The 24,344-nt window shown below is 46.9% G+C and overlaps 2 protein-coding genes across 3 annotated transcripts in view; one reads left to right on the forward strand and one right to left on the reverse strand.

Annotated features, from left to right (window-relative positions):
• Positions 1-724: 724 nt before the first annotated feature.
• Positions 725-18,607, reverse strand: LOC129483559 (basic proline-rich protein-like). Of its 2 annotated transcripts, none has more exons than XM_063639959.1 (2): positions 16,820-18,607; positions 725-1,552 (listed from the first exon to the last, which is right to left on the reverse strand). In XM_063639959.1, exon 1 carries the CDS (start codon positions 18,110-18,112, stop codon positions 17,258-17,260), a length of 855 nt encoding a protein of 284 aa, XP_063496029.1. In that variant the 5' UTR covers positions 18,113-18,607; the 3' UTR covers positions 725-1,552; positions 16,820-17,257. The 2 variants fall into 2 exon arrangements, with proteins under 2 accessions (XP_063496029.1, XP_063496028.1); XM_063639958.1 differs by having other exon boundaries at positions 725-1,592.
• Positions 736-24,344, forward strand: part of NINJ2 (ninjurin 2) — a 97,839-nt gene continuing 74,230 nt past the window's right edge. Inside the window, exon 1 of the mRNA XM_055281202.2 lies at positions 736-1,541. Within this exon, the coding sequence (XP_055137177.2) occupies positions 1,371-1,541 (171 nt within the window). The 5' untranslated portion in view covers positions 736-1,370. The remainder of the gene's footprint in view (positions 1,542-24,344) is intronic.

Consider the following 24,344-nt stretch of genomic DNA (forward strand, 5'->3'; position numbering starts at 1 on the left):
AAGCCAGGTCTCAGGACGGTCCACACTGCCACGAGCCAAGGTAGCGCAGACAGCAAGGGAGACCACTGGATCTCAAAGGCAGAAAGAGAATCACCCGTGAGTGACTCTGGCCCAATGTCACACATCAGCCACCAATGCCAGCAGGAGACCCAGGAGCAGGACCTGTGTCTCCTCAGCAGTCAGCAATTCGGGCGGGCCTGTGGGCCCAGCAGCTCCAGAACAGAAAGGAGCCAAGACGGACAGGCCACAGGATAGATGCAAGAACCGTCCCCACCCAACCCTCTCGTGCACCTAGATGCCATCTTCTGCATCCGAAAGACTGAGCGTTGTGTCCAAAGTGGACTGTTTACATTTAAATGATTAAATCCAACTATGCTTCACAGATTAGACTAAAATATGGCCCCCATCCAATCGTCCAACCCTCCCTCGCACCACTGTCCAGAGGGATGGGAACTTACAAAGGCATTTCATAGAACTGAAGAAATCACCTTTTTTTTTTTTTTTACATTTGAATGTGGCGAGGGTAAACGTGTGACTCTGCCTGTCTTCCTCCCGCCCGCACCTCTTTAAGCCCTGAATTGGATTACAGGTTACCACCCTGCCATGTACGTCTGCGGACATCTCCACACCCACACGTGCCCAAGCTTGTGTCTCAACCTTGCATCAGGAACAAGCCAGAAGAGTTTTGGGTTCTAAGGTAAACAGGAGAGAAAAAAAAAAAAACTTTCTAAAAAAAGACTCACTCCTGGTAATTTTATTTTAAAAGTAGGGAGAATACCACTACTTGCGTAAACAGGCTTCGAAGGTACAACTACTCCCTGCTCCCTCTATGGCTAATCAAGGGAGGAGTTGAAGGAATCAAACAATCCGTCAATAAAAACGTATTGTTCACTCACTTTGTAGAATGAAGCCTATGCTTTGGAGCCTATTAGGTAAACTACAATTTTTTTAAAAACTTTTAGGGATATAGGGAACAAAGCAAAGAACAACGGAAATCCCTCTGCCTCGGTATTGAGACTGTGCTGGAGGTCACTCCACCCGTGGCGACTGGGGACCGGACTCAGCGGTGAAGTCAGATAGCGTTGTCCTCAGGCTGTTTTTCAATTTCCTTGATAAATACGCAGGATTTCTTTGCCAGTCGTAAAGCTACTAGCTCAAAGCAGGCTGGGTGACCTCAGATGGCTCCGCTGGGACTGGAAGGTCACTGGAACCACTGGTGAAAATGATGCTGTCACTACCAACTCAAAAGGCGCCATGTGCCACCTCCTGGAGCACACACATGTGCACACACATACACTCACACGTGTGTGCATGTGCACACCTCCCCCAGGGGCTGCAGCCAAGACGGGCATCCCACATCAGAGGGATGAATGGCAGGTCTGTCCCGCCAGCTGTGTGCTCTCTCCCACCCGAAGAAAGCAGCAGAGACTCAGACGGCGGAGGCTGGAGGAGCCCACGCAGTCTGTTCCCGGCACCCGGTGCGTGTGAAGGGACTTGAGGGCAGCGAGATGGAATCAGCAAGAGAAATCATCGACCTTCAAGTAAGTTCTCTCTGGAAGAGGGCAGAGGGGAGACCGGGAGTAGAGGTGAAGCTGGAAGAACAGAGGGTTGATACTTTAGTCACTTGATATTCTCCCTCCCCGTTCTCTTTCTTACTCACTCCCTTCTCCAAATGCTCCCTAGGCTTTGTCTCTTTATTTTCTCTTTCTCTCTGTTTCCCTATCTGGTTCTTCACTTGTTTTGAAATATCTGAAAAACAGATTGGTTAAATCCCTTTTGGCCTCTGCTTCCTCTTGTCAGTTAAAGAGCTAATTAGATCCATATTACCAGAAAATGATTTCACATTCTGAGCAGTGTTTTCCCCAAGCCCCAGGACGGTGGAGACTTCTCTTAGAGCTGCCGGGCAGTTCTTTGGAGACAGGAGAGATGTGAGTTTTGAGGCTAGGAAGAGAGGCAGCTGGCCAACTTTGCATTTTACAGGTTGGAAGAACTTGAGCCGTTTCTCGGCTGTCTTCACAAAGCTCTACTGTGTAGGACAGAAAGCGTCTCATTCGGACAGTGCAAGGAAAGGAAATCAGTCTAATCTCCCAGGAAGAGGCAGAGATGTGTGTTCCTCTGTAGCTGGGATGGGCTTGGAAGGCGTCAGAAGTTCCAGTCCACTGCCGGAGGGGAAAGGGGTGGGCTGTTACGGTGAGAGGAGAGCCAGATTGCTGGGAGCTGCACTCTCTGACTCCCTGCCTATGGATAGAATAGAATCAACCCTTCTGTGACCACTGCTGAGGTTATGTAACATTGCAGAGAATCAAACAAAGTGTGGAAAAGGACTTTTGAGATCAAGAATTTCTGATCCCTGAACCTGGTCCTCAAAATCTTAAGCAGCCACCCAATATATACTTCAGATTAAAGAAGAGCTGTTTTGTTGAAGCAGAGTATGTGCGTGCGTCTCTCTCTCTCTCTCTCTCATTGTGTGTGTGTGTTTTGGGCAGGGTGGCGTGAGTCTGGCAGAGTCTCTGTCCTTGGCCCCTCTGCCCTTGAGACACCACCAGGGAACTTGTAGGACTGCTTAGTGTGCTGTGTCAAAACCATTCACCTAGTACAACTGCATACCCAGTGCTGTTTTCCTGGATTGGCAGCCAGCCCCGAGAGCGGTCCCACCGCAAGGCTTGCTGGTCCCTCTGTCTGGAACCTTCTTTCCCTGGCTTATCTCCTGGCTGGCCCTTCCTAGTACATTCAGGTCTCAGCTCAAATGTTACTTCCCCAGGGAGCCCTTCTCTGACCAGCCTCTTTACAGGATGCCTCCTCCCCAATTCGTCTTTATCATTTGTTTAATTTCTTTCATAGCACTGCTCACCACCTAAAGCTACATTGCTTATTTAGTATGTATTGCCTGTCACTCTCACTCGGACACAAGATCTCAGAGCAGGGCCTCCCCTGTTGTATTCACTGCTGCAGCCCTAGTGCATGAGGCAACTCTTGGTACACAGTAAGTGCTTTAGAAAACATTTGTTAAATGAACGAGTTAAGGAAGCCATGAGTTGGAGAGGCTCTGAGATAGGAATAAGGTCACTTAATTGGCCCAAGAACTCCAGTCCACGTCTTCTGTCCCTAGTGTGTATTTTTGCCTCTACACGATCCTTGGTTGTTAAGGAAATTGTGTTGCTGCTTATTTTCATTCTCAGAAGAGCAAGTTTCTTATGTGCTGATGGGTTGAACAATCCAGAGTTACAGGCTAAGGACTCTGCATCTGAACCAGAGGTTCAGAAGGAAAGAGGTGGTGGGAGGAAGGAGAAGGAAATGGCTGCCTCGGCTTGATGAACGTCTCTCTCTCTAGCAGGTAACGAAGGTGTTAGTGTACCTTCTTCTTCATTTATCATTCACTCTCTTCTAATATGCTATTTAATTCTTGTATCTTACTCACATCTTCCTTTGCTCAGAAGGTTATCCATTATTTTCTACAATTTATTGTCCACCTTTGCCTGGGCACGGTGGCCTACACCTGTAATCCTAGCATTTTGGAGGCTGAGGCAGGAGGATCACTTGAGCTCAAGAGCTAGAGACCAGCCTGGGCAACATAGCAAGACCCTATCTCTACTAAAAATTTAAAAGTAATTAGCTAGCCATGGTGGCATGCACCTGTAGTCCCCACTACTCGGGAGGCTGAGGTGGGAGGATTGTTTGAAGCCAGGAGTTCAAGGTTGCAGTGAGCTACAATCATGCCACTGCACTCCAGCCTGGGCGGCAGAGCCAGACCCTGTCTCTAAAAACAAAACAATGGCACTCTTTAGTTAAAACAATGTTTCCCCAAAATGTGGTACAATTATCACCAATGGGTAGTAAAGGTACTATCAATGGCTGACACCTTTTTAATATAATGTTTATTTTTACAGTTTTTTTTTTGAGACGGAGTCTCACTCTGTCGCCTAGGGTGGAGTGGAGTGGCGCGATCTCAGCTCACTGTAACCTCCGCCTCCCGGGTTCAAGTGATTCTCCTGCCTCAGCTTCCCAAGTAGCTGGGATTACAGGCATGTACCACCACACGTGGCTAATTTTCGTATTTTTAGAAGAGACAGGGTTTCATCATATTGGCCAGGCTAGTCTTGCACTCCTGACCTCAAATGATCCACAAGCCTCGGCCTCCCAAAGTGTTGGGATTACAGGTGTGAGCCACTATGGCTGGCCATCTTTATAGTTTTAGTATTCATTAGAAAGAGCATAACAGGGCCGGGCTAGGTGGCTCACGCCTGTAACCCCAGCACTTTGGGAGTCCGAGGCGGGCAGATCACGAGGTCAGGGGTTCCAGACCAGCCTGGCCAACACAGTGAAACCCTGTCTCTACTAAAAATACAAAAATTAGCTAGGCGTGGTGGTGCACGCCTGTAGTCCCAGCTACTCAGGAGGCTGAGGCAGGAGAATTGCTGGAACCCGGGAGGCAGAGGTTGTGGTGAGCTGAGATCGCGCCACTGCACTCCAGCCTGGGTAACAGAGTAAGACTCTGTCTCAAAAAAAAAAAAAGAGAAAAGAAAGAAAGAGCATAACAACTTATCAGACCTGTGATTCCTTTTTTTTTTTTTTTTAAGAGACAGGATCTTGCTCTGTCACACAGGCAGGAGTGCAGTGGTGCAATCTCGGCTCACTGCAGCCTTAACCTCCTGGGCCCAAGTGATCCTCCTACCTCAGCCTCCCAAGTAGCTGGGACCACACATGTGCACTACCATGCCCAGCTAATTTTTTTTTTTTTTTTTTTTTAGAGATTGGGGTCTCACCGTGTTGCCCAGGCTGGTCTCTAACTTCCGGGCTCAAGTGATCTTCCTTCTTGGCCTCCCAAAGTGTTGGGATTACAGGCATGAGCCACATGTCCAGGCAATTCCAACATTTTTATTGCTTAGGATGAGCCTAAAGTAAGTGGCAGAAAGTTTTTTGACACCTTTATGCAGTCCTTGCACATGACCTGGGCATACCCTCCAGGTCTCAGTAACTGTTTCTGTCTGACCTGTTCAGAAGTATGGCAGCCTTGGGTGACATGGCTCACAGGTGTGTGTGCCCGCACCTACTACTGCACTGAGACACTGAAATCCTGAACATGGCACAACTGAAGTTTGGGAAACTCTAATCTAAAATAACATTAACTTGAGCCTCTATAATCAATGTTGTAGATGTGTCTCCAGGTCAAGGCCTGTGAAACTGGCATGGGTAGCAGCAGCAGAGCTGGCTGTGAAGGGTGGCGCACAGCACTCAGGGCAGGTGGCCTCCACCAGCTGGGTGCCTGGAGCTGCTCCTTTTCTTCTACAGCCTGTTCTCCCTGCCTTCACTGGTAGCCCTGCCAGGGAGCTAAGCCTGCGCATCTCCCAGAGTCTGGATGTATGAAAGGTTGAGGATAATCGCTTTCTTCCCCTTTGAGCCAGCGTTGCAACCCTACCCCCAAGTACAGAGTTTAAGCCCCTAGCCTGGCTTCTTCCCAAAATGCAGCCCCTCTTGGGCTTCCAGGTTCCCCAGGCAGATTCAGTTATTGGCCCCTTTTTTCCCACCTGTGCTGCATGTTGATGGAAATGTGAAGATGATCTGCTAAAAGAGGAACTAAGACTTGTCCACACCGAATGCATATTCAGTATAGCTCAGGTTAAGTATAGCAAGATACAGATAGAATGAGACGGGAGTGGAGGTAAAAATACTTATGAATAGAAGAAGGTCTATAGACAAAGTACTCTGGGAGTATTTTTGTTTTTTTTTTTGTTTTGTTTTGTTTTGGTTTGGTTTTTTTTGCTTTTAAAGACATATATACAAGCAGTTATATATAATATATAATAGCAGTTATATATAGAGAGAATAACAATTGTATATATAATAGCAGTTCTAGGCTCATGGCAAAATTGAGAAGGCACAGAGATCTCCCATATAGCCCCTCACCCCACATGCATAGACTCCCCATTATCAACTTCCTCCATCAAAATGTACATTTTTTTTTTTTTTTACAACTGATGAGCCTTACATTGACACATCACTATGACCCAAAGTCTACAGTTTACATGAGGGTTCACTCTTGGTGTTAAACATGCTATGCGTAATAACACGTTTCCACCGCTATAGCATAGTATAGTATAATAGAGAAGTTTCACTGCCCTAAAAATCCTCTGCATTCTGCCTGTTCATTGCTCCTTCTCCTCTCAAGCCCTAGCAATGACTGACTTTTTGTTTTGCCTTTTCCAGAGCGTCACGTAGTTGGAATCATACAATACGTAGCCTTTTCAGATTGGCTTCTCTCACTCAGCAACGTCATTTAAGTCTCCTCCGTATCTTTTCATGGCTTGATAGCTCATTTCTTTTTAGTACTGAATAATATTCCAGTGTCTGGATGTACTACTGTTTATTTTATTCACCTACCGAAGGACATCTTGGTTGCTTCCAAGTTTTGGCATTATGTATCATTCTGTATAAAGCCACTCTGGCTGGGCGCAGTGGCTCACACCTGTAATCCCAGCACTTTGGGAGGCCGAGGTGGGCGGATCACTTGAGGTCAGGAGTTTGAGACCAGCCTGGCTATTGCTAACGTGGTGAAACCCCACTTTTACTAAAAATACAAAAATTAGCAGGGCATGGTGGCACGTGCCTGTAATTCCAGCTACTTGGGAGGCTAAGGCAGGAGAATCGCTTGAACCCGGGAGGCGGAGGTTGCAGCCAGCTGAGATCGCACCACTGCACTCCAGCCTGGGTAACAAGAGTGAGACTCTGCCTCAAAAAAAAAAAGGCTGTGTAGCTGTTTGTCTGTTTGTGTAAACATAAATTTTAAATTCATTTGGGAAGATACCAAGGATTGCAATTGCTGGATCATATGGTTAAGAGTATGTTGAGTTTTGGAAGAAACTGCCAAACTGTCTTCCAAAATGGCTATCCTGTTTTGCGTGCCCACCAGCAATGAATGGGTGTTCCATATTCTCATCAGCATTTGGTATTGTCAGTGTTCTGGATGTTGGCCATTCTAGTAGCTGTGCAGTGATATCCCATTTTTGTTTTAATTTGCATTTCCCTAGTGACATAAGATGTGGAGAATCTTCTCATATGCTTATCTGCTACCTTTGCATCTTCTTTAGTGAGGTGGCTGTTCAGGTGTTTTGCCCATATTTAGTGGGGTTATTTTTAAATTTTATTTTATTTTATTTTTTTCAGAAGGAGTCTCGCTCTGTTGCCCAGGCTGGAGTGCAGTGGTCTGATCTTGGCTCACTGCAACCTCCGCTTCCTGGGTTCAAGCGATCCTCCTGCCTAAGCCTCCTGAGTAGCTGGGACTACAGGTGTGCGCCACCATGCCCGGCTAATTTTTGTATTTTTAATAGAGGCAGGGTTTCACTATGTTGGCCAGGCTGATCTCAAACTCCTGATCTTGTGATCCACCCGCCTCAGCCTCCCAAAGTGCTGGGATTACAGGTGTGAGCCACTGTGCCCGGCCTTATTTTCTTGTTGTTGAATTTTAAGATTCTTTGTCCGTTTTGGATAACAACTCTTTATTCGATGCATCTTTTGCAGATATTTTCTCCTAGTCTGTGGCTTGTCTTCTCATTCTGTTGACATTGTCTTTCACAGAGTAGAAGTTTTTAATGTTAATGAAGTCCAGCTTATTAATTATTTTTTTATGGATTGTACCCTTTTGTATTGTATACAAAAAGTCATAAGCATATTCAAGGTCATCTAGATTTTCTCCTGTATTATCATTTATGAGTTTTATAGTTTCACATTTTACATTTAGATTTATAGTCCACTTTGAATTAATTCTTGTAGACGGTGTAAGGTCTGTGTCTAGATTCATGTTTTTACACGTGGATGCCCGGTTATTCTGGCACCATTTGTTGAAAAGACTATCTCTGCTACATCGTATTGTCTTTGTTCCTTTATCAAAGATCAGTTGGGTCTATTTCTGGGTTTACTATTCTGTTCCATTGATCTATTTGTCTATTCTTTGCCCAAAACACATTGTCTTAATTATTGTAGCTTTATAGTTTTTTTTTTTTTTGAGACAGAGTCTTGCTCTGTCACCCAGGCTAGAGTGCAGTGGCATGATCTCGGCTCACTGCAACCTCCACCTCCCAAGTTCAAGCGATTCTCCTGCCACAGCCTCCCAAGTAGCTGGGATTACAGGCGCCTGCCACCACGCCCAGCTAATTTTTGTATTTTTAGTAGAGGTGGGGTTTCACTATATTGGCCAGGCTGGTCTTGAACTCGTGACCTCAAGTGATCCGCCCACCTCAGCCTCCCAAAGTGCTGGGATTACAGGCGTGAGTCGCCATGCCTGGCTGAATTTTATCATTTGTTAATTTTAAAAAAGGATAGGAAAAAAAGTTTTTCTTTTACCTTCATTTATTCTTTCTTTGATGGTTCCCTTTTCTTTACATAGATCTGAGTTTCTGACCTATTTCATTTTCCTTCTTTCTGGAAGTCCTGGCCTCAAGTGATCTGCCCGCCTCAGCCTACCAAAGAGCTGGGATTACAGACATGAGCCACCATGCCCAGCTTCATGTTCCTTCTTTCTAAAGAACTTCTTTCAATATTTCTTGCAAGACAGAGCTACTAGCAACAAATCCTCTTAGTTTTGTTTGTCTGAGAAAGTCTTTATTTCTCCTTCCCTTTAGAGGGATAATTTTGCAAGACAGAGAATTCCAGGTTGGTGGATTTTTTTCCTTCGATGCTTTGAAGATTTCACTCCACTTTCTTCTTCGCGTGTGTCTGAGGAGAAATCAGATATAATTCTTATCTTTGTTCTTCAATAGGTAAGGTTTTCTTTTTCTTGTGGATTCTTTCGGATTTTTTGTTTGCCTTCGATTTTTTTGTAGCTCTTTAGGTATTTGTCCCGCTTGATTTTTTCTGAGTTTCCTGCATCTATAATTTGGCATCTAGCATTAATCTGAGAGAAATGCTCAGTTCTTATTGTTTCAGATATTTTTCCTGTTCCTTTCTGCCTCCTCCTTCAATTATTTCCATCACACATACATGATACCCGTTGTAGTTGTCCCACAGTTCTTGAATAGTCTGTTCTATTTTTCTCAGCCTTTGTCTCTTTGCTTTTCCGTGTAGGGGCTTTCTATGAGATATGCGTAAGCTCAGAGATTCTTTCCTTAGCCACGTCCAGTCTACTAATGAGCCCATCAATGGCATTCTTCATTTCTGTCAGTGTTTTGACCTCTGGCATTTCTTTTTGGTTCTCTCTTGGGGTGTCCATCTCTCCACTTACGTTGCCCATCTCTTCTTGCATGCCATCTGCTTTATTCATTAGCACCCTTAGCATATTCATCATAGTTGTTTTAAATCCTTGGTCTGATAAAGTCCAATATCTCTGCCATGTCTAGTTCTAATGCTTGCTCTTCTCTTCCAATTGTGTTTTTTGCCTCTTAGTATGCCTTGTAATTTTTTTCTTGATAGTCAGGTATGTATAAGGCAAAAGGAACTGCTATAAATAGGCCTTAGTATGTGGTGGTAAAATGTGAGGGGAGGGGAAGTATTCCACAGCTCTATGATTGGGTGTCAGTCTTTTAGTGAGCCTATGCCTCTGGACTGAACATCACAAATGCTTCTAAGTACCCACACCTTAGGTGGGTCAGGATAGCTACAGTGCGCTGCAATCGGATCTTCCCCTTCCCCCAGTCACTTGGGCTCTAATAAAACCCCAGCAAAGTTTGACTCTGGTTAAATAGTTCTCCTGAGGTCAGGCCTTGTTAAGAAGAACTGACAGAATGCTCTGGCATATTTTGAAATGTTTCCTTCTCCCTTCCCCCCACCAGAAGCATGAGGAGATTTTTCTCTGACATTTACTATAGAACTTGGGCAGCTCCTAGAGGTAAAACTCACAAAAGCATTTCCTCCAATGCCCACCCCCATGACTGGGTCACCCTGGAGTTTTTAACTCTCAGACTTGCCCATTCTGAGCCTCCAAGCAGTTTGTCGACTACAGTTCAGGTTTTCCTAGCTGGCACGAACTCCTGAGGAGAACTGCCGTTGTGAGTCTGCCCCAGTAAGCCATGACTCCCTGTATGCACCTGTCTGTCTCACTGATGTTAGGGGCAGTGGTTTGCCCTATGTCCTTACCACTCTTTTGGATCCAAGAAGAGTTGCTGATTTTTCAGTTTCTTCAGCTTTTTACTTGTTAGGATGGAGTGGCTAATTCCAAGTGCCTTACATGCAGAACCAGAAACCAGAAGTCTCCAGAAGTATTTTCAAACGGAAGTTCCAGAAAACAATTTGATAGTATATTATGTGTCAAGATATCCATATATAGACTGAGTCTCACTGTGTTGCCCAGGCTGGAGTGCAGTGGCACAAACTCGGCTCACTACAACCTCTGCCTCCTGGGTTCAAGCAATTCTCCTGCCTCAGCCTCCTGATTAGCTGGGACTACAGGCACCTGCGACCACGCCCGGCTAATTTTTGTAATTTTTGGAAGAGACAGGGTTTCACTATGTTGGCCAGGCTGGTCTCGAACTCCTGACCTTGTGATCCACCCGCCTTGGCTTCCCAAAGTGATGGGATTACAGGCGTGAGCCACCGCACCTGGCCTTGAGATTTTAAAATGACTTGCCAGGAGCAGTGGCTTACACCTGTAATCCTAGCACTTTGGTACATCACCTGAGCTCAGGTACATCTCCTGGTACATCACCTGACCTCAGTTTGAGGCCAGCCTGAGAAACACAGTGAAACCCCGTCTCTACTAAAAATATAAACCTAGGAGGCAGAGGTTGCAGTGAGCTGAGATCACACCACTGCACTCCAGCCTGGGCGACAAAGTGAGACTCTATCCCTCGCCTCCAAAAAAAAAAAAAAATCTACTAATCTACTAATCTCACTTCTAAAATCAGCCTAAGAAAATGATTGAAGTTGTGTTTAGATATCCAAAGATGTTCATTGAAATATTATTCATAACAAAAAATGGAGAGTCCAATAATGAAGAAATGGTTAAAGTTTGATATATCTGTAAATAAATATGGAATAATTTTTTATCTTTTGGAAGAATAGTTAAGGGAATATCAAAATGCTAATCATATGTTAGGTTAAAGAAGTAAGATACACAAGCTCATAAACACTTCATCTCAATTTCCTTTAAAAATCATATAGAATAAACATGTGTAGGAAAACTACTGGAAAAAATAAACCAAAAGGTTAATACTAGTTATTTCTGGATTATGGGTTTATGAATGATTTATTTTTATCTATTACTTTTCTTTTTGCTTTTTATTTCCTTTGCACATTTTCTACTAACCCATATATTATATTTAGAATAGAAAAAAACTTGTAGTTTAAAAAAGAAAATTAGAGAAGCAGGTGTGCCTATATGCAAATGAGTAGATTTCATGGGCTACTATATATACATATATATATATATATATATATATAGTATATCAGAAACAGTGAATGTGTATGTGTGTGTGTATATATATATATATATCAGAAACAGTGAATAAATATATATATACACAAACACACACACATTTATTCACTGTTTCTGATTACCATAAAAAATTAACAGTTTATACATGACTTGTGTATAAGTAGGCATCTCCTTTTAAGTGGCTGCTCCACTTTTTAATAGTTTTACATACGACAACTCTTATTTTTTGTATCTGAATATGCTCCAAGACTAGAAATGTGACATCCTGGCTGGGCACGGTGGCTCACACCTGTAATCCCAACACTTCGGGAGGCCAAGGTGGGCAGATGACCTGAGGTCAAGAGTTTGAGACCAGTCTGGCCAACATGGTGAAACCCCGTCTCTAGTAAAAATACAAAAATTAGCCGAGTGTGGTGGTGCATGCCTGTAATCCCAGCTACTGTGGAGGCTGAGGCAGGAGAATCGCTTGAACCCGGGAGGCAGAGGTTGCAGTGAGCCGAGATTGTGCCACTGCAGTCCAGCCTGGGTGACAGAGACTCCGTCTCGAAAAAAAAAAAAAAAGAAAGAAAAAAGAAAAGAAAAAGATAAAATCACTTAGATAGATAGATAGATAGATAAATGGATGGATTTGGGATGACTTCTTTGAAAAGATAGTCATTGAATGAGCTGTGAAGGATGAATAGGACTTTGACTAGTGCAAGAGTATTCTAGTGCCGAAAACAGTGTGAGCAAAAAGCTGGAGGCAGGAAAACACAGGGCATATCTGGGGAAGGATGAGTAGATAGATTTGTTTAGACTCTAAGGTGAATGGAGGAGAAAAGTGAGAAATAGGATTAAAAAGGTAGGTTGGAATCAGACCATGATGGACCCTGAAGGCCAAATTTGGTTTATTAGACTAATAGGCCTTCCAGGTCCTGTGTAGAAGTCCAACTCTGATGGGGGGTATGGGGTGGTTAGATTCGTAGGTAACAGCCCAATTTTTTATTCCTCGCCCAGGCCTTTCCTGGACCTCCGTCTGAGAGCCCAGGTGCCTCTGCAGAGCAGAGAACACTCATGAACACGGCCATTCATTTGGTCAGTTCATCCCCGATGAACGGGTCTAGCCCTTGTTTTAAAGAGGAAAAAATCGAGGTCCAGAGATGTGTGATGTTTAACTGGGCCTTAGAATCTTCATGGCATTGGGCAGGGTATCTAATGAACAACAGACGGACTACTCAGTAAATATGTATTTGTTAGGCCATGCCTGTAATCCCAGCACTTTGGGAGACCAAGGCAGGTGGATCATCTGAGGTCAGGAGTTCGTGACCAGCCTGGCCAACATGGTGAAACCCCGTCTCTACTAAAAATACAAAAAAAAAATTAGCTGGGTGTGGTGGCGGGCGCCTATAGTCCCAGCTACTTGGGAGGCTGAGGCTGGAGAATCACTTGAACTCAGGAGGCGGAGCTTGCAGTGAGCTGAGAATCACACCATTACACTCCAGCCTGGGTGACAAGAGTGAAATTCCATCCAAAAAAAAAAAATGTGTTTCTTGACTAATTGATGTGTCCAATTTGCCATGCACAGTGACAGCGTATTTCAAACACATGATTCAAACGAATCCTCCCAACTATCCAGTGGTCATTACTACACCATTAATGGATGCAGAAGTAAAGCTCGGGAAGGTCAAATACAAGACCACAGAGCCTGGAAGCGGCAGGGCAGGACTGAAATCTAGGTTTTCTTTTTGCTATACCCGAACTCAGTGGTTTTCAAATGTGATCCCTGGAACAGCAGCACCCCATCACTTGTTAGAAATGCAAATCTTTAGACCCACCAAATCAGAAACCCTGGAGATGAGGGTTCCCGCAATCTGTATTTTCACAAGCCCCCTGGTGATCCCGATGCATACTAAGGTCTTAGAATCCTCACTTAAATCCCTAAGTGACTGATGTATGGGGGATATGGAGACTTCAAGACTGGCTCCTTTCTCCCAGGTAGTCCTGTAGCACCTGCACTAGACCTGGAGTAAGCAACGCACCCAGAGTCACGCAAAGATGTCAGCAGATCAAGGGGCCCAGGTTGGAACAGATGCCAGGGAAGAGCAGCTGCCAGTCACTTTCTAAGAAGACAAAGGTTCTAAGCCTCTCAAGTCCAAACTTCTTGTTTCAGTGTGGGGCACCACCACACTGTCACTGCTACTATGTGCATGCCACATACTTGTGAGATTTACAGCCACTATGATGAGAGGTGCTTTGGGATTACTCCAACCTAGGAAAGAGACGTGTTTGACAGGCCCACCCCCACTAGAAAGATTAAGCATAATGAAGGGCTCGGGTGAAGACGAATGTCTGTCTCCTGTCACCCAGCCTTGCGTCTCAGGAGAGGGGACAGAGCTACTGAAGGCAAGAGTGGGCTTTCCCACGGGGCACCTGGGCACAGACACCTGAGGGATGGGGGAATATGCCTTCTACAGGGGTGGAAGACAAGGAACAGAGGGGCCTAGCACCCCTGAACAGTTTGAGGGCCTTGGGAACACGGGTAGGGAGGGCAGGGGGCAATGTGGAAGTCAGGTGGGAGAGAGTGCCAGCCCAAAGTCTGCAGCATCACCTCCAAGCTTCTGTGAAAGAGCTCTCAGTATCCTGGAACAGCGAGCCTCTGAGCTAGAAGCTGACCAGGCTCCACGCCAGGAGAATGGAAAACCCTTGCGCCTCTCCAGAGGTGAACTCCCTGTTTCCACAACCCTCGTCCAGGGAAGCAGGTTTGTTTACCCTCAGGTTTGAGGGGTCAGGCTTCGGTCGTTTTGTTTTGTGTGCTTGTCTTGTGCCTCGGGTGTGGAGTCCAGAGACCAATTGTCTGCCCGGATACACATTTTCAGTCCTAATCTGTACACAGCCTCACTCACACAGCCAGGACCTTTCCTCCTCAGCTGCAGTTTCCTAGAAATGTGACCGCCCAGTGTTATGATTCAAACAGGGCTCAGTCCCACGGGATAGTGGGGCAGGGTGGGGTTGGTAGCATTGGATCTTTAATGCCGCACCCTTCCTCTGTCCCTCTCTTTTTCTCTGGTTTTCACAGTGATCTACGTAATTTAATGCTCACCCACACTCCTTGTTCTGAACTGCCTTCACCAGGGTTGGGAAGGGGAGCAGGAATCTTGCAAAGCCCTTGACCTAACCCGGTTGCTGCAAAGGAATCTCTGTAAATGGGATCCTGGGCTGCTCCAGGCACTCACGGGCAGTGCCGTCCCGCCCCACAGAGCTTCCCTGCAGAGCCCTCAAGGGGCAGTCCACCAGGTGGAAGCTCCTAGAAAAGCTGAGATTTCGCTTCACCACATAGGAGAAAAAAATATCCTGGGGGCCATGGAGGAGCCTGAAGAGGAGGCAGGTGGGATGGAGGGGAGCACAGGGTAGACAAGGCTTATCCTCAAGTTGCCACTAGTGTCCTCAAGTTCCAAGAAATCAGTATTGCCTGTGCTGTTTCCAGAATGCTAGTCACAGTGGTAGTGGCCGGCAGGGGGCTGTCCCTGTGAGACTGTGTGAGAGAATTAGGAAAAGAGAGAAACCCTGTTATTTTGTTTTCCATTCTCCATGTGACCTGCAGTATTTTTCCTCCTCCCGTAAGAAGTCAGCTTCCTCCCTCGCCATCCCGATGTGACCTACTTATCTGCTCCCTTGGAAGGGAGGCACCCTGGAAGACATCCCAGTCTGGGGCGGTTCTGAGTCTCAGAAACAAGCTCTTTAATAAAGAGAATCCAGAAGCTATAAAACTGGGGGGAAAGGTATTAGGGAGGCTGGAAAACGTTGGAGAAGAAGGTAAATGGAGGCTAGTGGCGCCACAGCAGAGTATTCAGTGGTGTGCTATCAGCCCTCACGGCTGACTCATGCCATGACTAAGGGAAATCGGTCGTGGAGCCATCGAAGAGGGCAAATGTCAACTGCTGGAGAGACTGCATGGACGGAAGAACCAGGAAAATAAAGTCCAGCTCTTCCAGCCTGACCACCTTGTGCCCCTTCTTCACAGAGCTGTGGTCTAATCTCTAAACCCTTTTCCTTGTCTGTAAAATGAGGATAATAATTTTTATCTCAGAAGATTGATGAAAATACTAAATAATTTACTCTACCCTCTGTTACTCCCTAGAGAAAACCTGGGCAGATTTCAGAACAAAGGCACATAAATTATAATGGCTACCATTTATTCCTAAGTACCCACTCCGTAAGAAGCCGTACATACGTAGTTTTCTCACTTAATTCTGTGAGGAATCGATTATGCTCATGTTACCAATAAGGAATCCAAGGCCCAGAGAAGTTAAATCACTTGTGCAAAGTCACATAGCTAGCAAGCAGCAGAACTGAGGCCTGTACCCATGTCTGTCTGGCTCAAGGCATATACTGATTGACTGTAACATCATTCGCCTTCAAGGATTTGCCAAAAACCCTTGTCCCCAGATCTCAAGTAAATTTAGAATGCTGAGTCAGATTGGGGTCGAAGGAATCAAAGAATAATTGGGTTATATAATGCTATGATTTTATGCTCATCTTGGCACTAAAGAGAGATTGTCTCGCAATCTGGAAAACTGTAACTGCCTATCTGGTCTCTAGCCACTGGGCCTCCAGTCTGGCCTCCCTCCAATCCATTCTCCTCACTGTAGCCACAGAGAACATTCTCCCGCTTCTCTCAGCGGTTCCCAGCTGCCCTCAGGATTATATCCAAACCCACTGGGGCCAGGGCTTGGCCTGTTCTTAGTAGGCCCTACCCCGTTTTTAAAATCAAATGCATTAAAATATACCCATATCACTTACTAAATATGAATTCTACCATGTAAAATTTTTGAAACAATTCAGGATTTGAATTTTAGAATTATTAATTTAAATGTTCATTTTTCCGATGTAGGTGTCAATACATTTTTTTCAGGTCTCAAATACTTGGGAAGCCCATAGAGCCAAGTACTGTGCATATAATGTCTAATGGTGAAACAGCCCCGTGTGCAGGCCCCGTCCCCCTGCCCTGTATGCCAGGCTTTCTGTAAATCCTTTTTCCTCTGCCTAGAACTTTGTTTCTGCACTGTACACTGCCCACACTATTCTCCCCTCCCTCCCTGCCCTGCAGTCTATTTATTTGGATGTAAGTTCATATATGCTTAATCTCTGTTTCCTCATCTGTAAAATGGGAATAGCAGTGGTATTTCATAGGATTATTAAGAAGATCGAGTAAGTTAATACACCAAAGCCTTTCTACACAAAGTATCCTGGGAGCTTGTTGGAAATGCAGAATCTCAGGCCCCACCCCAGAGGTATTGAATCAGAAACTGCATTTTACCAAGATCCCCTGCGATTCAGACCCACATTTATGTTTGAGGAACACTGCACTCACACACTGAGAACAATGTCTGTTATATAATAAGCACTCGATAAATGATGGCCAGTATTAAGGTGATGAAAGGTCAGGTTTTTACAGTTGTTTCTGGTTTTCCTTCTTACCTTACTTTAACTTGCAGACTCTAGTTCACTGGTACTCAAATGGTGGGAAACTCTGGTACCCTGGGAGCCGGCCCATGGCACTTCAGCTAATGCTGAGGCAGCACTGAAGACCATGGTTCCTGCGTTCAGGCACCTTCACTCCATCTGCAGAGGGAGACAGACAAGGAAATGGGCAATTGCAATAGGTGGTATTATAAGGGCTATCAAAAACGGAAGTAGACGCGCTGGAGCACCTTGCGGGGTCAAGGAAAGTGTTATCTAAGACCTGAGAGATGAGTTGGTAACTCAACATTCCCCCCAAAAGTGGCAAAATAGTTTCTACTGGAAGAGTAGCCTGACTGCTCCCATGATGTGAGGGGGGAGCAAGTTCCAGAAAAGATGTGACCTCTTGGCTGATGGCAGAGTAGTTGCGGTAAGGCGTGGCTCAAACTAGCGCCGCTAAGAAAAAATGTTGGCTTTGGCTTCGTTGCAAAGCAGCCGCTCAGTGGCCGCACAATGCTTCATCTCTCCGAGCCTCGGTTTCCTCATCTCCAGCCCTAAAATGACGACACGCCCCACAGGTCTTGTGAGGATTAAGTGAGGGGACGTGATGTGCAGTTCCAGGGACAAAGTCGTGTTCCCGAATCGGGTCTTTCTTCCCTTCTCCCCTCCCCAGTTTGTTTGCGCGTCGCAGCGGAGCGGATGCAGGCCCGAGGGCTGGCGCGACTGCAGCTGCGACCCCTTCCTCCGCGGACTCAGGAACGCCGCCCTCCCCTCCCCACCCGGCACGAGGCTGGGAGGCTGCAGTCTCCAGACGGCCGCGCCGCCGCAGGGCGGGACAGGAGGGTCACTGGGGGTCACAGCCGTGGGCCAGAAGAACGGGCCTGGGGCGTTCCTGGAGCCCTCGGTGGCCCTTGCTGGGGGCTTGGGCAGCTGCAGGGGGACGGAGCGGCGCAGGCAGCAGGGGAGCCGGGTCCGGAGGTGAAGGCGCCCGTCCTCGGGAGGTGAAGGGTCCCGTGCTCCGCAGGCGGCCGTAGCCCGCGGGCCGACCCGGGGGAATGGCAGGAACGCCCGGGCGCTGGGCGGAAGAGGCCGCGGAGGCCGGGCTAGCTGCGGAGGGAGGGCCGGGCCGGCGGGCGCGGAGTGGGGCGCGGAGTGGGGCGCGGGGCGGCCGGGAGAGCGAGGGCGCAGGGCCCGCGGAAGCCAGGTCAGCTGACGCGGGAGCCGGGCGGGGAAACGGGGCCCCGAACCACTTCCCGCATCCGGTCTGCGGCGCGCTCGGGCCCGGCTTTCAGCTCTGTCACGTGGCTTCATTTCTTCCTTCCCCCGCGGGAGGCCCAGGGCCGCCCTCACCTTTTCCCGACGCAAAACGAGCCCGCAGCTCCTTCGCCTTCGTCTCCCCCGGATCCCGGACTCCCAGCCCGCCCCCTCCGTGGGCAGCGCCGCCAGCCGCAGGGTCCGGGGAGCGCCAGTCTGGGCTATTTCGGTTCCTTTTTTCTCCCAAAAGTCCTTGATTTCCTGCTGAGTTTTCCCTATAGGCTTCCCTTAGTTATTAATAAGAATAGCGCCGGGCGCGGTGGCTCACGCCGGTAATCCCAGCACTTTGACAGGCCGAGGCGGGCGGACCTGAGGTCAGGAGTTCGAGACCAGCCTGGCCAGCCAGCATGGCGAAACCCCGTCTCTACTAAAAATATAAAAATTAGCCGGGCGTGGTGGCGGGCGCCTGTAGTCCCAGCTGCCCTGGAGGCTGAGGCAGGAGAATCGCTTGAACTCGGGAGGCGGAGGTTGCAGTGAGCCAAGATTGCACCATTGCCCTCTGGCCTCAAAAACAAAAACAAAACTACCACTTCTGGGCTCTCTGAAGCCGGAATTTTGCATAGACTTTTTTTCTCTCTGATTTTTTAGGGCCACAGTGTATTATTAACCCCGACTTACAGATGAGAAATCTTGAAGTTCAGGAAAGTTAATGTGCTCAAGGTCACAGCTAGTCAGTGGCTCAACTGGATTCACATCTCAGGCTGTCAAACCGAAACTATGTGCCCTTTTCGGCCTTCCACGCCCCCCCAAGGGGAGGCCATGCCAGGACCATGTCAAAAGGTGGTGTTCTGCTAGATTCTACCCTAAAGCGGCACTGTCCTCAAAGACAGATACTTTCTGAGGCAGTCTAGGAAATAACCTAGCTCCAGGGCAGTGTTGGAAGAGACTTCTCTTACAGCCTGTTTTTTTTTTTTTTTTTTTTTTGAGACGGAGTCTCGCTCTGTCACCCAGGCTGGGGTGCAGTGGCGCTATCTTGGCTCACTGCAAGCTCCACCTCCTGGGTTCAAGCGATTCTCCTGCCTCAGCCTCCTGAATAGCTGGGACTACAGGCGCCCGCTACCATACCCGGCTAAGTTTTTGCATTTTTTAGTAGAGACGGGGTTTCACCCTGTTAGCCAGGATGGTCTTGATCTCCTGACCTCGTGATCCACCCGCCTTGGCCTCCCAAAGTGCTGGGATTACAGGCGTGAGCCACCGCGCCCGGCCCTAGCCTGTTTCTTTAGCACAAGAGTCTGATCAGAGCTAGTGATCTGGGATTCTTTCCTGACTTCCAGGAGAAGCATTTTGATTTGGGGCACACTCCTGCCATCCTCATGGCCTCTCCCCACTCCTTTCACCCTGGGGAGAAAAGTAGGCTTTGCTTTTGTCAGAGACTCTCCAACTGGAACCCACCTGCAGATCAAGGTAGACATCAACCTAGAAAATATGCAAAGCAGGAGGTGGAGGGGGTTGGGTGGGGGGAGGGAAGGGAGACAGGAGGGGCAACTTAGTGCAGCCACTTTCCCATGCCCCCTTCCAAGTGGGAAGGTAGGGCTGTTCCAGAAGGGAGAAGCGGTAGTTTTGAAAACCAGTGAGCAGTCTGCACATGGAAGGCAGAATTTTTGTTCTGATGAGACATTAGTAAGGCAATGGCTGATTTTCATTATTTGAAAATAGTACAAGCACATTGTCAAATAATTTCACCTCATAAACAGGTTACATAAGAGAACAGCCTGAAAACCACCTGGAGGACCCATACTTTAAGAACTCTAGACACAGGCAAGGCAAACAATTTATGAAGATCACTTCTAACCCCAGTCTCCTAAATTGCAGCCTTCCTTCCATTCTTCCGGGACTGAAGTTGGGAGTGTTCTGCAGCATTGGAGCTATTGGAGGGGTTGGAGTGGGGTGGTGGAATGGGGGTGTGATTCTCCTTTTCTGTATGAGTAAACAAAACACAAACAGAACAATTAAAAATAAAAATGTGGCCTAGCACAATGACTCACACCTGTAATCCCAGCACTTTGGGAGGCCGAGGAGGGTAGATCACTTGAGGCCAGGAGTACAAGACCAGCGTGGCTGACATAGTAAAGAGACGGGGGTCTCTACTAAAAATACAGATATTAGCCCTACGTGGGATGCTGAGGCACGAGAATCACTAGAACCCTAGAGGCTGAGGTTGCAGTGAGCCCATATTGCACCACTACACTCCAGCCTGGCTGACAGGGCAAGACTCAGTCTCAAAAATAAAACAAAATAAAAACAGGACCATTAAGAAGAAAGGAGGAATAGAAGTCAAGTACCAGGGATGAATTAAGGACTGTAGTTGGGACTAAAGGCCCTGCTGTCATTGAAAGGGAGGTCTGAATGAATTGTACTGGAAGAACTACACTTTAACTTTGCTCAGGCAAGGAGCCCGGAGGCCTACCTTTTTTTTAAAGCTTCAGTTGCCACATTTGTAAAACAAGGACTTTGGATATGATGGTTCTTAAACTGCCTCCAAGTTTGGAAACTTCTGATTCTAAGATGCCAAGATATTTTCATTAAGTGATGCCCAGTTCTTCCATCTCAATACCTTGGTAATCATGTGACTGACTGCTCAGCTTTCCTGCTTTTGTGAGATCATTACTGCCAGTTCCAAGTGCATCTGGCTGCTAGAGAGCAAACATCCCGTGTGTGAACTGGGGATACATATTGCTGTGACAGTAGGTCTGGCACGTTGGCGGGATGCTGACTTAACCTGAAACAGCGCTAAACACAGTGTCATCTCCAATACACTATTTGGGGGCCTGGGCCTGGGCAAAGCCTCCTAATTTGCTTTTAGATGGCATCAATCTTCATTCCTTAGGCCTTTGAAGAGCCAAGAATCAGAATCCTAGGACCCTTATACTTTGTATCTATGTTTCTATAAAAGTTAGCGGGTCTACCCCTGCCGCTTTCAATCAGGTGGGATTTGTTACACCTGGACCATCATTAGCCGGCTTAATAGCTGAAGTTGTACTTGATATGATCTAGGGTTGGGGCTGGAACCTGTCCTCAGGGGGCACTTGCTGGGGAGATCTATGTATATCACTTGACTAACACAGTCACAGCAAATGGTCCTGTTCTCTTAGAGCAGCCCACACATAGTTTCCAGAAGGCATCAGCAGCTCCTTATAGGTACCTCAAACCTGCAAGTCCATAAGCGGAGCCATAGGTTAGGGTGGGAATGGGGATTTTTTTTTCTTTTCCATTCATTCTTACACAGCATTCTGAGTGCCATCACTGAGGCATACACAAAAAGTATAAAAAAAAGGTCGGGTACGGTGGCTCACGCCTGTAATCCCAGCACTTTGGGAGGCCGAGGTGGGCGGATCATGAGGTCAGGAGATCGAGACCATCCTGGCTAACACGGTGAAACCCTGTCCCTACTAAAATACAAAAAAATTAGCCAGGCGAGGTGGCGGGCGCCTGTAGTCCCAGCTACTTGGGAGGCTGAAGCAGGAGAATGGCGTGAACCCTGGGGGGCGGAACCTGCAGTGAGCAGGGATCACGCCACTGCACTCCAGCCTGGGCGACAGAGAGACTCTATCTCAAAAAAAAAAAAAAAAAAAAAAAGAAAAAAAGAAGAGCACCTTCAGCATAAGAGGTCAAGGACACAGACTCCTGAGCTAGACTATCCAGGCTTGAATCCTGGGTCTGTCGCCTCCTTGCTGTGCTGTCTGACCTAGGGCAAGTTACTTCACCTCTCTGTGCCTCAGTGTCTTGTAAGACTATTGTGAGGGTTAAATGAGTTAATTCATGTAAAGCACTATGAGCAATGACGGCCCCATATAAGTGTGACTATTACTGTGGCAAGTCCTATGGCAACTGACTTAGACATTTATTTAACATTAACTGCAGTTCTTTTTGAAAGGGAAAATACAGGAAATTACTGAGTTCTGCCACACTAGATTCTAACAAATGTCTGCGACTAGGGATACGTAGGAGGAAGGAAATAAACGGATGGACCAGGCCCTTGTTTCTTTTACTTCCTTCTACATAAAGGGTTTTGTACTGTGCCTGAATGCTTTAATTTTTTTGGACAAAATAATATGGATTGGAAATCTCTCCATGTCAGAATACATAGATCCACCTTATTATTTTTAACTGTTGCAGAGTATTACTTACTATGGATATACACTAGGTTATTTACATATTCCCCTATACTGATTGATACTGGTCTCGTGTTCGCTATGTACTGGATGTGGGAGGGAACATAGGTGTGAAAGCAGGTTTGAGCACGGTTCCCAAGAGGTTTGTAATTTTGTGGGGGGAATTCAAGACTTACATAAAATAATTGGAAACCAGTACAAGAACCTGTGTATAAAATATTTTTTTTTTTTTTTGAGAGAGAGTCTTGCTGTCGCCCAGGCTGGAGTGCAGTGGCACGGTCTCGGCTCACTGCAGGCTCCGCCCCCTGGAGTTCACACCATTCTCCTGCCTCAGCCTCCCGAGTAGCTGGGACTACAGGCGCCTACCACCATGCCCGGCTAATTTTTCGTATTTTTAGTAAAGACGGGGTTTCACTGTGTTAGCCAGGATGGTCTCGATCTCCTGACCTCGTGATCCGCCCGCCTTGGCCCCCCAAAGTGCTGGGATTACAGGCGTGAGCCACCACGCCCGGCCAAGAACCTGTGTATAAAATATTAAACTGGATTTAAAGCTAAGTGTCAATGCTAGTGTAATACTCAGTGGTGGGTGAAAAGATCAAATTTAATAGGAAATAACAACACAATGTATGCATATATTGGAGGGCCTGGCTCCTGGAAGCCCTGGCTGGAGTAGAGAGGAAATTTACCCTCTAGTTCTTCCAGCCTCCCTGAAAAATTACTCAACACAAGAAGAACAAGTCTACACTCCCTTAACAAGCTACAACACAGGAGCACACAGGTGTCTCTGCAGGAGGTGGAATGCAGCAGGCCTAGGTGCTCTCCTGCAACTGGCCCGGCATGTGGGCAGCACCTTCCTCCTAAAGCACAGGGGTGCAGGGGAGAGTTCCCACTCCCACCTTCTGATAGAGGCCTTTGTTGTTTTCCCTGAAGCACAAATGGTGCCGGTCCTTCGAGGTACAGTGACTCTGCTGAAGGAGCTGGAATGAGAACTCCCTTTTTTTGAGGTCCTTAATCCTTTGTTTGGCCCTGATTCCTTGGGAAGAACTCACAGGGTTGTGAGAACAGTTGCCCCAGAGGGCCGAGCTGGGGACATTCTGTGCCTAGGTATTCATAAGCCGAGGCTGTATTTCTGTTACCCCACCCTAAGCACTAATCACTAACCTAAACCAGCAACACCTGGTTGCCATAGGGAATTGGGTTGTGTCAAATTCCACACTTAGCATTCCTTCTGCAAGGCCCTACCCAACGGCATTTGGGGTACATTAATTGGGGTAAACGTTTTTCTTTTTCTTTTTCTTTTTCTTTTTTTTTGAGATGGAGTCTCACTCTGTCGCCCAGGCTGGAGTGCAATGGCACAATCTCAGCTCACCACAACCTCTGCCTCCCAGGTTCAAGTGATTCTTCTGCCTCAGCCTCCCGAGTAGCTTGGATTACAGGCACACGCCACCACACCTGGCTAATTTTGTATTTTTAGTAGAGATGGGTTTTCTCCATGTTGGTCAGGCTGACCTCGAACTCCCAACCTAAGGTGATCCACCCACCTCGGCCTCCCAAAGTGCTAGGATTACAGGCGTAAGCCACCATGCCTGGCCTATTTATTTATTTATTTTTATACAGAGTCTCGCTCTGTTGCCTGGGCTGGCGTGCAGTGGCACAGTCTTGGCTCACTGCAACCTGTGCCTCCCAGGCTCAAGCGATTCTCCTGCCTCAGCCTCCTGAGTAGCTGGGATTACAGGCACCTGCCACCATGCTTGGCTAATTTTTTTTTGTTTTTATTAGAGACAGCGTTTCACCATGTTGGCCAGGCTGGTCTCAAACTCCTGACCTCAGATGATCTGCCCGCCTCGGCCTCCCAAAGTGCTGAGATTACAGGCGTGAGCTGCTGTGCCTGGCCCCTTTTCACTCTTTTAATAGTGTCCTTTGGTGCACAAGTTCTGTATTTTGATGAAATCTAATTTATCTGTTTTTTTCTTTTGTTGCCTGCGATTTTGCTGTCATATTCTAGAAATCATTGCGAAGTCCAATGTCATGAAGATTTTTTAAGAGTTTTACAGTGTTAACTCTCAAGTTTAGGTCTTTGGTTCATTTTGAGCTAGTTTCTGTATATGGCATAAGGT

This window comes from Symphalangus syndactylus, chromosome 5 (assembly GCF_028878055.3).
Source record: "Symphalangus syndactylus isolate Jambi chromosome 5, NHGRI_mSymSyn1-v2.1_pri, whole genome shotgun sequence".
Classification (NCBI taxonomy): Eukaryota; Metazoa; Chordata; class Mammalia; order Primates; family Hylobatidae; genus Symphalangus; species Symphalangus syndactylus.